At 34.6% G+C, this 14,825-nt stretch overlaps 3 protein-coding genes across 7 annotated transcripts in view; 2 read left to right on the forward strand and 1 right to left on the reverse strand.

Annotated features, from left to right (window-relative positions):
• Positions 1–720: 720 nt before the first annotated feature.
• Positions 721–7,758, forward strand: LOC108629820 (uncharacterized). 3 transcript variants are annotated; one of them, XM_018032695.2, is made up of 15 exons: positions 721–1,129; positions 1,253–1,430; positions 1,508–1,712; positions 1,792–1,988; positions 2,053–2,281; positions 2,342–2,498; positions 2,590–2,821; positions 2,912–3,728; positions 3,793–4,511; positions 4,584–4,759; positions 4,830–5,249; positions 5,350–5,525; positions 5,596–5,843; positions 5,916–6,179; positions 6,260–7,758. In XM_018032695.2, exons 2-15 carry the CDS (start codon positions 1,291–1,293, stop codon positions 6,432–6,434), a joined length of 4,155 nt encoding a protein of 1,384 aa, XP_017888184.1. In that variant the 5' UTR covers positions 721–1,129; positions 1,253–1,290; the 3' UTR covers positions 6,435–7,758. The 3 variants fall into 3 exon arrangements, with proteins under 3 accessions (XP_017888184.1, XP_017888185.1, XP_026673398.1); XM_018032696.2 differs by having other exon boundaries at positions 4,833–5,249; XM_026817597.1 differs by having other exon boundaries at positions 3,793–4,490.
• A 111-nt stretch (positions 7,759–7,869) lies between these two features.
• On the reverse strand, positions 7,870–14,457 carry LOC108629819 (ras GTPase-activating-like protein IQGAP1). 3 transcript variants are annotated; one of them, XM_026817596.1, is made up of 15 exons: positions 14,131–14,457; positions 13,885–13,993; positions 13,574–13,808; positions 13,349–13,493; positions 13,116–13,273; positions 12,908–13,042; positions 12,745–12,829; positions 12,593–12,684; positions 12,350–12,515; positions 12,118–12,281; positions 11,898–12,032; positions 11,670–11,826; positions 10,280–11,588; positions 8,648–10,180; positions 7,870–8,585 (listed from the first exon to the last, which is right to left on the reverse strand). In XM_026817596.1, the coding sequence occupies exons 1-15, from the start codon at positions 14,168–14,170 to the stop codon at positions 8,225–8,227; spliced, it is 4,824 nt and encodes a 1,607-aa protein (XP_026673397.1). In that variant the 5' UTR covers positions 14,171–14,457; the 3' UTR covers positions 7,870–8,224. The 3 variants fall into 3 exon arrangements, with proteins under 3 accessions (XP_026673397.1, XP_017888182.1, XP_026673396.1); XM_018032693.2 differs by having other exon boundaries at positions 8,648–11,588; positions 13,885–13,978; positions 14,131–14,456; XM_026817595.1 differs by having other exon boundaries at positions 8,648–11,588; positions 14,131–14,456.
• Positions 13,359–14,825, forward strand: part of LOC108629823 (uncharacterized) — a 5,327-nt gene continuing 3,860 nt past the window's right edge. Inside the window, exon 1 of the mRNA XM_026817598.1 lies at positions 13,359–13,409. The gene's annotated coding sequence lies outside the window, so the exon portion shown is untranslated. The remainder of the gene's footprint in view (positions 13,410–14,825) is intronic.

The raw sequence follows: 14,825 nt of genomic DNA on the forward strand, positions 1-14,825 counted from the left end.
ATATTCCAATGAATTTTCATATTAATTAATTTTTTCAGTTTTAGGAGCGCGTAACGTACGAATGTGTAAAACAATATGGAATTAAAGTTAGATTTCATTAACATTTTCGTTAGATTTTGTAAAAAAATTATATAAAACTGTAAAGTATTCATATTGTGGTCGAATTTTGTTTAAATGATTGAATCCCTAAATGGATAACCTGTGGAAAAATTAAAAAAATGTATAAGCAAATTTGACGCGATGAATGAGGGACCTAAATTGCAACGCTTGCGTCATAAGAATGTAATAAATTTTGTATTTCACGTGCAAAGAATTTCGGAATTATATGTACATTTTAAATCATGCCGATCGTTACATAAAATTGGTAATAATCATTTTATGCGATTGTCAGATAATTCAAAGAAAAGAAAAAATTATAATCAACGTCGTACCAATTTTTGGGCTGCTCTGCCAATTGCCGAGTTACTATAGAAACAGTAGCGAAGTGTGGAAGTTCGTGTTCCGAGGCTGCGAGGCTCCGATCGGAAGATCATGCGAAGTTCCTCTGTAACTGTAACAGCTGTCCCCTGTCCCATTGGTAATTTTAATTTCAATGATAGGGATTTAAGTGAAAACTGTATTAAGCACGGTGAATCTCTCGTTGCATCAGTTCTCGATACTCTCGTTGCGTAGCTGTTGATCGAATTAAAATTCGTATGTATAAGAACGCAAACGGTATCTCTTGCATCATTTAAACGAACACAGTAGCAGGAGTAGCAGAAGACTGCAGAAGATAAGACAGTGAAAAACCGTTGGTGGCCTGTGTAGCCGTTGAGTGAAAAACCAACCTAACCTAGGTTGATAGCGTCCTTATTGGACTTATCAAGACTAGATTTATTCAAATTTGAAGGTCCACCGCTATTCGAAGGTTATTATGCAAAGTTTCGGTACACGCGAAAGGTTAAGTGTTTTCTGAGAACCAACTCTCGCATTCTCGTCCCGATCTATCGCCTAATTGTTTGGATGATTGTTTGCATTGCATTCAACTGGACACATTTTGAAACGAATTTCGGTTCCCTTTGACTTTCATACATGATTATACACTCTAACGATCACGATTGTTAATGTGTTACGCTGTAATGCATTCAAGGCAAGTTGTTTGAAATTTCTTTGTTCTTTTTGTATTAATGACTTTAAATTACATTTGTGACAGACATGTAAAAGGCTTATTGTTTTGATTCGTCGTCATTATTTGAATTCTCTTGTTTTTTAGAGTATAAAGTGGTTTGATAAGATTATATAAAATTAAGAATGGACCCTGCATCAGTTATAGCCCTTTGGAAGGAAAATATTCAACCTTTGCGTTATGGACGAAATGCTGCACAATTAGGAACAGCATTAAGAGCACAAGAGGATGCAGATGTTCAACAATTACTTTTGCAAGAAAAACAGTGTGTTTGATAATAATGAAAGTTATCTTTACATAGCAGTTACAAAATCATAAATTAAATTCTTTTAATTTCTTCAGAATGTATGAGGATGCAATAAAAGATTATGAAGGTGATGATCCTTTGGAATGTTGGTATGACTATATACTCTGGGTGGAACAGAGTTATCCAAAAAGTGGACACGAGTCACCTATTAGTAAACTTTTACAACAATGTTTAGCTATATTTGAAAAAGAGACCAAGTATCATCAAGACCGTAGATATATACGCCTATGGATCAACTATGTAATTAATCTTGAACTTTATTTTTAAATAAGTAAAATTACTATGTCTTTAATTTCATAAAATATACATTTGATTGTAGATAAGTTTGCAGAAGAATCCATTAGAATTGTATCAACTTTTACATAACAATGGAATTGGGACTATGGTTGCAGACATGTATAGAGCATGGGCTTTTGAATTAGAACAAGTAGAAGACTATAAGCGAGCCGATGAAGTTTATTTAATGGGTTTGTCCGCGTTAGCTGAACCACGGGAGGAATTGGATTATGCTCACAAGTATGCATCTAACTTACAAAAATGTATACCATTTTTTCTGCACATGAACTTATTTTACTTATAGAAATTTCCAACTTGCGGTCGCGCGTAAGACGTTGGGCCGCGCTGATGATCGTACCGAAGTGTCATTGTTCGAGCAACGTCAAGCTTTCAGTTCTTTAAAAGCGATCAAAGCTGGTAGAAGAGTTGGTAGCGTGCGTACAGGACACCGCGTACGTGAACATTTTCCCGGCACCGTTCCGCAAAATCCAACAATGCACAACAGGCCAAATTCCAGGGTGCAGATATACCAGGTATGCAGATAGTATGAAAGAATAACAATATAGAAATCATACATTGAATTGTTTTAATAGGACGATATATCGAGCGAAATGAAAGGTACAAGTATATTAGATCATGTACCAGTCGAAGATACAATACATAAGGAGAATTCTATTAAACCTGGTCCATGGAGTAGTGGTAGTAAACGATGCCCTTTAATAACATCTACTGTAAAGCCAGCCTTTAAAGGTATAATATTATTTATTCTTTACAAAATATGTTAATATTCGTGTATGATATCAACCTTTTTTTATGTATTTTATTATTCTTTAAATCATAGTTCACGAAGATCAGCCGGATGACTTTGATGCAGACAAACTAAGATTATTTCCAAATCATACATATTTTTTTGATGGTAGTAAATATCCCGAGTATTCAACTGCGCCTGTATTTGTACCAGATCCTCCGAATCCAAATATTGTATTAAAGCCACATTATCCCAAAGAATTAGTTTATGCTAATAATACGGATAGAAGTATGGAAGAGATAAAAGCCCAACAATATATACAAAGGTAATTTATTTTTATTGGTTGCTCATGAAATTATTATACAGAAACTACCGTGAATAATTATTAATATGATTCATACTTAAAATTGTATAGAGCACAAAATTTGGAAAAGAAACATAACATACCGAATGTGAGGGAGGTTGATCATCAAGTGCAGCATAAAACTTTCGAGTCTGTACATTCGAGGCATGATTTGTCGCTACAAGAATTGCAAAGACAAAGGCGGGAGTTCGAACAGCAAGAGATAACGGAAAGGCAAAGGAAATTGGAACAGCAACGCAGAGAAGCTGAACAACTTGAGTTAGATAGACAGAGAATTCAAGTTGAACAACAGGAACTTCAGAGGCAGTACGAGGCCGAGAACCAAGCATTGGAGACTCAAAGGCGCGAAGCGGAACAACGTGAATTGGAAAGATTGGAAGCTGAAAGAATAGAGGCCGAAAGGATTGAAGCGGAGAGATTGGAGGCGCAGAGGATGGAAGCAGAATTGAACTCGCAACGAAAATTGCAATCAAGTTTTATGCAACATCATACATCGTCGTTGAATGCTGATCCCGAAGAACATGTACTCGGACAAAGTCTCACAGTAAACACAAAGGAAGCATTATCGGTCGTGCAAGACATGTGGCGTTCCCCTGATGCTGTAACCATCCAACCTAGCTTTCGTAACCCAATGACATCTAGAATCGCAGACACCAAGTCTAAACTGTCATTTGACATACATATGGACAGTTCAATGACACAGCATGCGATGTCGAATAGTAAACATCACTCGGGTTACAATGTGCAACCTTACAACGATCAAGAGAATCATCAGAATTATTCCGCTCATCAAAGTTACTCGAATCAAGAGCACCAGACTTCTTACGGTAACCCTGGATTGCACAACACATACCAATTTCAAATCCAGGTATGATATACAAAAAATATGAAGGCCATCCTTTCTTGTGTACATTATGTCTCATTTATTGCAGCAACATCATGAACAAGTGCAACAGCCTCACTCTCGGCCGCATCATTCGCAGCACCATCAACAATTGATACAAGCTCATCATCACAGTCTCCCTCACGCGTCACATTTGCAGCCTCACAGTCAAATCCAGCATCACCAACATCCTCAGCAGCATCAGTCGCCTCACAATCAACACCTTCATCATCAAACGCATCCACATGTTCCGCAGCATATGCAACATCCCGTTTATGGCAACATAATGCCGAATGAAATGGGTTATCAACAATACCCACCGCAACTGGAATCCACGTTACTGCATCAGAATGTGGAGCAGCAAAAACAGCTTCAGTATCCTCCTTACAACGAGCCTGATATCGAGACTAGCAAACCGTATAGAATGCCACCAGAATTACCGTATATAAAGTCTCCGGGAATGAATCGCAGGGACATCAAGTATCTCGAAAGCGCCGAGGACAAAGAGAACGCTATCGTCGTTGATTATAATGGACCAATAGAAGAGCCAATTATAAATGTGATTCCAAAGCCAGCTGACGAAAACGCTTTGTATATTGATGAAAGTCTTGGTATTACACCGTTAGGAAATAACGATACTTCTTACACGGAGGCGTTTAATACACAATTGACTAGCTCTACGCCTATGACTAATCATTTTAGACAATCTTACAAAGTAGTAGAAGGAACTTCACAATATCCGAATCAGTATGTTGCGTCTCAACAACCGTATGTGGCTTTTTCATTTCACTTAATCGTTAACATTAGATTTGCGTTTATTAATTTCGTTTCAATTTGCAGAACTACAGAGGCACCACACGGCGAGAACGATGAGAAACTGAGCGTTATATTAGAATCTACCAGGGAATATATTTCAAGTAGTTCCGGTAGCAGCACTCACATACGGAATACCGCATTAGGTTTCACGTTGACGAAAGAAGACCTGGTTCCTATAAAAGAACATTCTATTACCAGAGGTATATAGGAGAGATTATTCTTCAGTCGTTTATTGTAGATCTTTGTACGCATGCAGAATTTTTATTTAAGAAGGAGATGATGACAAAGATATCACGCTGTCCGCAAACCAACTTTATGAGCAAAAGCTTCACGCCCAAATTCAAGCTGTACACGCTCAGAGTCCGCGTACGGTGCAGCGTAACGTGGATCAAATTACTTCCGAGATCAAAAAGAATTGTGATCTACGGAAATCGATCAACTTCAAGTTAAATGAGATAGAGCAACAGGTGAAAGTTGATTCAATGGAATGCGAGGAGCATCACGAGCCGATGGAAGAAGCGGAAGAAGAAAGTTCATTCCAATTTCCGGAGAACATAAATCCTTTTGATAGAAACTTAATAGCCAGTCTTTTAAAGAAAATTAAATTCCCCCGGCCACATCACGCAGAGGGATATGTGAGATTAGATACTAATTTAAATAAGCTTGTGCCTTCTACTCAGATTACGCTTGGTCAGTTTATTTCAGTGTACTATTATATATTATCTCAGTAGATGCAAATCATTTCATATTTTCTCTGTACTTATTATTTTTATTTTCTTCTCTACTTAAGGTACTGAAACGTACGATTTACGTAAGTGCCTTGGAAAGGGAACGTACGGTACAGTATTCCAAGCAGTGAACCTGCAGTCAGGTCAGGTAGTCGCTCTCAAGACTCAGAAGCCTGCTTGGATTTGGGAATTTTATATTACTAGGGAAATAAAATGTCGTCTTACTAATCCACATATGGTAAAATATCGATATCATTATTTTCGCGAATTTCCAACGTTTGATGTTACTCATAGATTCAATTTTTCAGCTACGCGGATTTATGGATGTTTCAATGGCGTACGTCGCGAATAACAGTAGCATATTAGTTTCGGAATATTCCAAGTACGGAACGCTGTTAGCAGTAACGAATCAAATAAAAATTACTACGGGTAAACCGTTAGTGGAACAGCTAGCTATATTCTTCACGATTGAGATACTGCAAATCGTGGAGTATTTACACAAATGCCAAATAATTCACGGAGATATTAAACCGGACAATTTCCTTTTGATGCGTTCGTGCGTATTTCAGTTTTTATATTACAACTGAAGCTTTTAAATCAATTTTATTATGCATATAACGTTCTACAGGCCCACGGAAGATGTAAGGCCAACAATACAATTAATAGATTTCGGATGTAGTATAGATATGACTTTGATGCCAGAGAATACGACCTTTACTCAGGTCATAAAAACGGAAGATTTTACTTGTATCGAAATGCAAACTGGAAAGCCATGGACATACCAGACTGATTTATATTGTTTAGCTGCAACCAGTCATTGTTTGTTATTTGGTAATTATATGCGAGTTACGAATACCGGTGGTCGCTGGTTTATCACATCAAAAATACCAAGGTACTAAATAACTTTTTTTAATTATATATATGTACATATCAGTTATAAAAAATTAATTTGTAAAACGTACGTATACACAGGTACCTTAAAAAAGCCGCTTGGGAACAGTTCTTCACAGAGTTATTAAATATCGAGTCATGCGACAAAATGCCAGATTTATCGAAATTGCGAAACATGATGGAGGAAACGTTAGCGCAGATATCAGATGTGCAACAGAAATTTAGATATTTCGACAATATTTTAAACAAACGATAACACTTACTGAATGATTTATTGTATGAAACGTTGTGTTCCGACGTGTGCACATATTTAAGTAAATTTAATGTTAGTATGCTATTTATTATAAAAGTTAATACTACGGTGATATATGTAATACACGGTTAACAATACATAAAATGCACCTTACGGCCTGCTTCGTGGAGGTTTCAGTTACTGCTTGCACATAATCAATTCTATTAGAAATAATAAATACTTGATTCGATTGAAAGAGAAAATAGATTGAAGGGACATTTGAAAAAGATCACTGACCACATTACTGACATTTTACGCGCCATAACTTATAGAAACGTCTTTCAAGATACCTCGTGACGCAGTACCTGGATATTAGCATATGTCACGTAAACTGTGTAAACGCAGATTTGTATAATAAAAGTTGATTAGGAATGCAAAACTTCGAGAAAAACGAGTATATAAAAAAATAAAAAAATATTTATAATACAATACACGTGTGATAAGTGCGGGTTGTACACTTACAGTGTTTCATAATTATGTACAAGCAGAAAATCTCGTGTATCACAATAACTACCGAGTAAATGAAGCTTGCATACTTTTATGTAGATGACATGCGCATGTAGCGTTTATATCATGTAACATTAAAAGGAATTTTTCGTTCTATAAATATCAAATTTTTTACACGCACAAATACACTTCAATATAATAGGATTTCGGAGATTGAATTACTCTTTTAAAAAAAGGAAAGAAATCTTTATTTTATTGATTGATCTCCATATTTATCTTCTGTTCATTTTTTATATACTTTCATACCCTTCAATAAAGATCATGTATAAAATACACGAACTTATGTAATGTGAACTAACACTTTGATAATACAACTTTATTTTATGTTCATTAATATTTTATTTTGAATGTGCAAAGTTATTCGTCAATGAATCCACTAAACAGGCCTGTATGTAGTATATTTTATAAAATAGGTCCTATTGTATCTAATACACGTACGATAAAAATTTCAAATTTGTGTTCAAATAATTCGATTTTCGACTTTATATAAATGCACAGAAACGATAGGTTGTCCAATATTTAAACAATGATATAAATTATACGTGTATAGAGTTACAAAATATATTAACGATAATGGGCAGCCTATTGTTCTAATCTGAAACTTTCTGAGAATATGCCTTATCTTAATTTGATGGTGCAGTGTAAAAAAATACTTAGATTCATACTATATACAATTATTCAACGCAACTCTTATAAAAATGGAAAGGATAGCGAAGGATGATGCACGAAGTTATCACCGAAGTTAGATTTACTTATACAAATAAATTCAGGATGAGTATTACCTCAGTAGTAAACGATTTATTATTATTAGTTCACTTATTTTTATATAATACCTAAAAAATATATTTCTCTGCTAACATTCTTGATCGTGCTTAAAAACATTTTGTTTTATGAAATTTCTCCATAATATTACCGTTATTCTATCGAAATGAAATAGTTAAATAGTTGCTGATAGTCTTGTGTTGTAAAATTGTAAAATCTCATAAAATTTATACACAATATTACATGCATACATACATACATACATACATACATATCTAGAACCTCGTATAAAAAAGTTCGTACTCTTATAAGCATAATTATTTACAGAAAACAATTTTTAAAATCATCGTGAAGTACTTGTGAATACTAAATCGGATTCGGAATTATTCGCGGGTTTTGTTTAAAGACTTAAATGACAGCAGAACATTGCACAAGTGCATTAACTCGGTCGTATTCGTTAATGGTACAATATTTCATTATTTTTTTCACGTTTTACCATAAAACTTTCGATTCAATAAATATAATAATAAATTCACATTAACTTTTGCTTTGCCGAACATGTCCATGATCGTTGCGCCTTCAAATTGCAGTTCGAGTAACTTTTGTATATCGATGTCGATTTTCTCCATCTCTACCCCCATGAATTTACAACGCACGCTAAAAAGTCCGGTATGTTCCGTCGGACTTATCTCAAAAATCACATTTTTAAACTGCGACTGCGGTAGTCCATCCACTTCCAAAAGTACTCCTTTTTCTTGTAATTTTGACGCGGAGTATTTCAACGTCATCTTAGACCTCAGCTTACCGTGATTATCTTTTTGTATGGCCTTGAATGCTCGCAGAGATCTATAAATAATTTATAAGTATCATATGGACGAAAATCAATTAAATGATTGTAGTATACGTACCCTTTTCCTGTATGCAAGTTCTCCAAACAGCGTTGTATATATTCGTTGTAATATTCCACCTGTTCTTGATAATATTTACATTTTTCTTCTAACCGTTGTTTAGTCGTACGCAAAGTTTGCAATTCCTTGTTCCGAATAATACGATACTTCCCCTTATTGCATAGATCTTTGGCTACCGCTGTTATGATATTTTGATATCCGTCTGCTTGACTGACCCATCCTCCAAGTTCAAGTTTGTTAAGGTACGCCCGTAACTGCAGCTTGCAATCGTTTAAGGACGAGCTTTTGTGAATTATGTTCAATGTAGGCGATAAAGTGATGCACTTCATATCGTAAAGTTTTTCTTGTATAGGGGAGCACGTAGTATCCAATGCTTCGACCAGCGTTTGACCCTTTAAGAATTGCAGTACAGAGACCAACAATTCTTTTGTCTTTATAAAGAGTTTGTTTAAATTGACGTCCTCGTCTTCCGGAACTTGAAATTTGTTAGTGAGTACCAAGCACACTTCTGTTTTTCCAAAACGCGTTATATTCGCGTCACATGTATTGTCAGATATGCCGAGCAAAGATGCGACGGTCGGCGCAGGACCTAAATCATCCAACAGATCGTGCAACTGGTCCATTGGATCCGGTGCTATTTGATCTTGGTACTCTAACATGAGGCAATGAGTATCACAAATTTCTTGCAGAGAGATGTATATTTCTGGTTTTTGAATGAGCGTCGCTTCTGTATACTCGTGAATAGAAAAATGTTCTTCCAAACCTTCGATTTGACAACAGTATCGGAAAAAGGTTTTAAACTTTTCGTGACATTCAATTATAAAAGAATTGAGACAGACTAGATGCGTAGCTTCTTCACCAAAGCCTTTTTTGGAAGCAGCGAACTGTAATATTTTGGCAATACTAGCTAAATTCCTTCGTTGATCGTTTGATAACGATCTATCGATCGGTAACGTGATTATATCGAAAGCATCTGGAGCTACAATAGCTGCATTAATAAAGTGATAATAAATGAAATTTCCTACAACTTTTAAGATATCTTTCTCTGGAGCATTTGGGAATTTTTCAGTCAATGAATCGTTTAGAACTTTCGCCATATATAACATTCCGTATGGTATCAAATCTCGAGATTCGGTTATTCTATTTAAGAACTCTAAAACAGTAGTTTGTAATAGGTGTATTCCTCTGTTTAATCTGATTTGCACTTCTTCGTAACTTAAAGCTTGTTGTTGCGTTACTATGTAAGGCAAAGTCGATGTTTCTCCCGTTTCCATTTCCAACTGATTTCGCCAACATTTGTAAATATCCACAGGATTTGTTTCTATATTTAACGTCCGATCGGCTAAAATTTTTTCAATAATTGGCCCAACGATTTGTCTCAAAGCCCTTTGACCATTCAGTTGTCGTGCATAGTTTACTGCCATTTTTAAGACAAGAGGATTTCCGGTAACTACTTCTGACGGTTTTTGAAATTTACATTTGATCTCCTCTTGTAAAGCACTCCCAAATAGTTTTAGCAATAAATATTCTTCTCTGATATTGGACCCAAAATTAAATAAAGTTAAAATTACATTCTGGAGAAATTTATTCGTCTTACTTTGGGGTAAGAGGAACAAAAGTTTCGACAAGTACATTGGATTGGTTTGCAATGCATAAAACAGATGTTGATATCCTTCCAACTTTTTTCGACCTTCTTTCGTTAACGATTTCAGACCTTTTTGGGACATTATACCATCTGGAAAAGAATTTTTTTGATTATCCTTATTGGAATGCTTTTGTTTCGCGAGAGTCTCTAAACTTTTTCCATGGGCTACAACATCTTGTAAAGTAATCCTATTCTGAATAAGTAAACCGATCTTTATATCCATTCCATCCAATTGTTGCGACAAGGTCTGATTATGCCGTATACTTTGCACCACTTCGTGTTTTAAGTGTTGTAATTGCAAGTCTCTGTCGTAATCCTCCGCATTGAAATTCAGAATTGCAGAAAAATGACGGACCACAGGAAACGGTGGTTTCTCCGTATATAGTAACGAATGAAACGCACGTCTCTCAGCGCGTCCGCGCCACGCGGCTTGGATCTTTACAATCTTCTCTTCGTGTTCTCTATAATAATCTAATATGTTCGTGTATTTGGCTTTAATTTTCAAATAATCATTCTGGGATCTCTCTGGATTTTGTTTCCATTTTTCCTGCAGTAACTTTGCGTATTTTTTACGCTGCACTATACTTCGCCACCATGATTGTATTTGGATAATTTTATCTACGTTGCTGTGAAAATGTGTAAGCCTATCGGAAATCTTCTTCCGTATCAAGTATCCCCGAATACACGCTTGGAATCTGATTAATAATTTAGTTATTTTATGTTCTTCGTGTTCTCTTATCGCGTTATTTTTAATTATTCGTTTTATCTCTTCCACAGTGACGTGAAATGTTTCCGACATACTTTTAGGGCAGTCCCAGGTATAATTGTATTTCTGTAGATCTAAGTACGATTCATTGCCTTTCGGTGTAATAAAACGAACAAAGCTACAACGATTTTTCTTCTTCATTTTTCTTAAGTTGTATAAACTTTTAAAGCAATTTGCTTTATACTTCTCTGGTACTTTAAAACCAAATGCTTTGAGGCAATCAAGCGTGAATAACATATCATTCCGCTGCAATCCCAAATTGACTTGCGACAAAAACGTGCATAGATTTTGTACGGTTTCAGCTTCTTTGGCAACAGTTTTCGTTACATTTTCCACATCTTCCAACCATAACTCTGAACCATCATTGTGTTTTTCCTCGAGACATTTTTTAAACAATTTCAAGTAAAGAGAAGCGTTTTCTGGCGAAATAGGTTTTTGTAATTTTAGTGCGGTATCTTTTAAAGCAGTTAGGATACCGGTTCGATCATTTTCTACGACCGCCAAATTTAATTGACGTAACACTTGTATTACTATAAAGATGCCAAAATATTAGTATAAATATTAAAAATTATGGTTTTTGAGTCCGAGAAAACCAAGTTCACAGAACATACCTTCATCATTATTTTGGCATTGTTGATTGACGGCATCGATGCATTCTTGGACGTCAATATACGTCAATAAAGGACATTCTTCAGCGTCTGTCTGCTTTTCACATCGAACTGCTACTAATGCTCTACAATATTTCACTTTATTCTCTTGATCTAAACCCTGAAATACAATAGGCACAAAAATAACTTTTCTTGTAATTGAAACATCCATAAATGCAAAATTAAACTTACAGAGACATGGCACTCCGGATTTGTTAATGCCTGATAAACCAATTCAGGATTTCCCGTATCTACAGCTTTACTGATATCTGCAATACTTGATAAGACGCGTATACTGGCTACAATGTCACTATATGAAAGGTCGTTCTAAGAAGAATATCGTCAAGTTAATAAAAATCTATATCACATATCTTAACAAATCTTCTTTTTAGTTGTTGCATTCTATTTTTACCTGAGATTCAACGCGATCAACTCTCATTTCTTCGTAATACAATGGTATTGCAAACTCATCGATCTTTTCCATTAATCCTAGGTCAGGGTTCTTTAAAGCTTTGCAGAACTCATCTCGAGCAGAATTTTGTAACGTTAAATTCAGTAGTTTCACAGCATCATCACCTGCATTAAAACGATGTGCGCTAATTATAGGTAATAACTTCTGCGCGAAAGATTTTTATAATACTGACGTTTCCGAGATTTAACTGCGATTTCGTTTGCATTATCGATTTCTTTTTGAAGCAGCTGTTTCCAGTGATGAAGATTACTCTCTGAATATATAGTGTTCCATTCAGAGCTTGCTAATAATTGCATTAATTGTTCTTTATAAAACTGTGCATTCTCAGATCTAATATTCTAGTAAAAAAAATATACTCATAAATATCAGAATTAAAAATAAATGTATTATTGAGAGGCATTAACATAAAGCAAACCTTCAAATGTAAAGTGGGTGCTTGTAATGTATTCATGAACTTATTACTCTTACAATGGATAGATTGAGATATATTTTCCACGGCACAGTGAGCTAAGAAAATATATGTAAATAAATAAATGATACTTAGAAAATTACTTTACTACAACTCACCATTAACGTAATTGATATGACCTTGAATCTCTGCCTGAGTCAACAATTCATCATATACATCTGGCACGTAACTATCATTAAGAGACTGTTCACGTAATAATGATCAATGGTCATTAAAGATATAAAAAAATGAATATCTTTACACAGTATAAATCTTACTTACTCTGTTAAGTGCGGCTTGTGCTTTAGACTCTTTTGCTTGAAATAAAGTATTAGTGTACTCTTTGATATAGCAAGGCATCACACTATTTAGCTGTACCATATTGTTTTCAAGAGCAGTTAATACTTTGTCACAATCCTTAAAAGAATACAGCTACCAATTAGACAAGTTGTTGTTCAAGATACTTCATAAATATGAATGATATGCATACCTTTTCTGTAACGGCCTGATTAATTGCTATTACTGCAGCGTGAAGTGATGCTGCATCTGTTTCCATATTGTTTGCTAATAAACCACCAATCTTCTGAAATGAAGGCATCTGAATTCCATATTTTTTTAATTCTTTACTAACAGCATTTATTTCGTCATCTAAACCAAAAAACAAAACGATATAACAATAATATAAACCTCATTGTATAATATGTGTAGGATCAAATCAAGTACCTGTAAAATTCACTTTCCCATACAAATCTTGAATTTGTGGAGCCTTGCCCAGTTTAAATAAGTGAGTACTCAAAGCGTGAATACAATATATTACACGAGGCATATTTTTTTTATCATAAATATCTGTTGTTTCTGGTTGAAAAGTCTATTAAAGGAAATTATTCTTATTACTTTGGATCTATCAAGAATAAAGGAACTTTTAATGATTATGGCCTAGACACCTACAAATGGCAATTGCAAAGACTTCAAAGTCTTCAGGAAATAATTAATATTGTCTGTATGCCTAAACTGTAAACCAACTGCTGCATAACGTTTCTGTTCAGAATCATAAATCTTATTGAGAGCCAGAGTCTCAGGAGCTATGAAGTGAGCAAGTTTTGCCAAATATACACCATTTCTTAAATTCTCTTCTAATTCAGTTGTGGGTGGGAGTGTTTCTCTAAGGCATGCTTCCATCCATCTACGAAATTGTGAAACTGTAGGACATTGTCAATAAAAAGATTTATGAGAGTTTGGAGAAACCTTAATGTATTTACTTCTTGGCTTCCTCTAAGTGACAAAGGTACTCGTAAGCAAGCGTCTTTTGACGTTGCTCATCCATTTCTTCTGCCGATTTACGTACATCGGTTCCTGTAAAATATTTTTCTAAACAATGTATAAAACTCTGAATAAAATTTATGTTCTCAATAATCGTGTACGTGCCATTGAACTATCAATTTGACATTCACATTGAACGATATGCAAAACAATAACTATTTATCCAAGTTGGTCGTTAGTCTTACCTTTTTCACAATTAATCGATTTAGTATCAGTGTCTTTCATATTAAAAAAATAAAGAAGTATGATTAACGATGAAAAGAAATACGAGAATGATACACACAATGATGGAACGATACGTTGAGTTCTACAATTCAAACATGTTCAAACTGTCCACACTGATTGCTCGTACCAACGGAACCGTTTTAATCACGAATCCTATTGGAGAATGAGTTATAAAGTAAATATTTGATTGGTAATTTCTGAAAGGAAAATATCTCTAGCTGCTAACTTCAGTATCTGAGAGATTAAGTAATTATAATATGTTAAACACTTTTTAAACAAAAAAAAAGATAAATAGAATTAAATAATATGTATAACATAGGTATACAATGAATTACAAATGTTCAAAATAAAATAATCATGACATTACGATTCAATCTTAGGCGGTATTACTTATCGTTGATTTTCAGTAATTCATCATGTTTAATTTTATATTAGATGGTAATTGTAATTTGCTTTATTTCTAAAAACATTATGCCAGTATTATCCAAATACGTATACGTTTTGTTGAAAAAGTTAAAGATTAATTATTGATACTTTTCTTTCATATAAATAAATTGAAATGATATCCATGGATAAAAACAAAATATCGGATGAGTTCATTAAAGATTTTACATATTAATTGAAAAATAAAATTTCTCGACATCGACAAGCAATG

This window comes from Ceratina calcarata, unplaced genomic scaffold, assembly GCF_001652005.2.
Source record: "Ceratina calcarata isolate Rehan_Ccalc_2016 unplaced genomic scaffold, ASM165200v1 scaffold588.2, whole genome shotgun sequence".
Lineage (NCBI taxonomy): Eukaryota > Metazoa > Arthropoda > Insecta > Hymenoptera > Apidae > Ceratina > Ceratina calcarata.

Coding starts and splice junctions, on each gene's coding strand:
- LOC108629820 (XM_018032695.2), top strand. CDS start 1,291: ATGGACCCTGCATCAGTTATAGCCCTTTGGAAGGAAAATATTCAACCT. Junction 2,822..2,911: donor GCCCAACAATATATACAAAG/GTAATTTATTTT, acceptor AAAATTGTATAG/AGCACAAAATTTGGAAAAGA. Junction 3,729..3,792: donor CATACCAATTTCAAATCCAG/GTATGATATACA, acceptor CATTTATTGCAG/CAACATCATGAACAAGTGCA.
- LOC108629819 (XM_026817595.1), bottom strand. CDS start 14,170: ATGAAAGACACTGATACTAAATCGATTAATTGTGAAAAAG. Junction 13,274..13,348: donor TGGGAAAGTGAATTTTACAG/GTACTTGATTTG, acceptor TTTTTGGTTTAG/ATGACGAAATAAATGCTGTT. Junction 12,282..12,349: donor CGCAGTTAAATCTCGGAAAC/GTCAGTATTATA, acceptor GTTTTAATGCAG/GTGATGATGCTGTGAAACTA.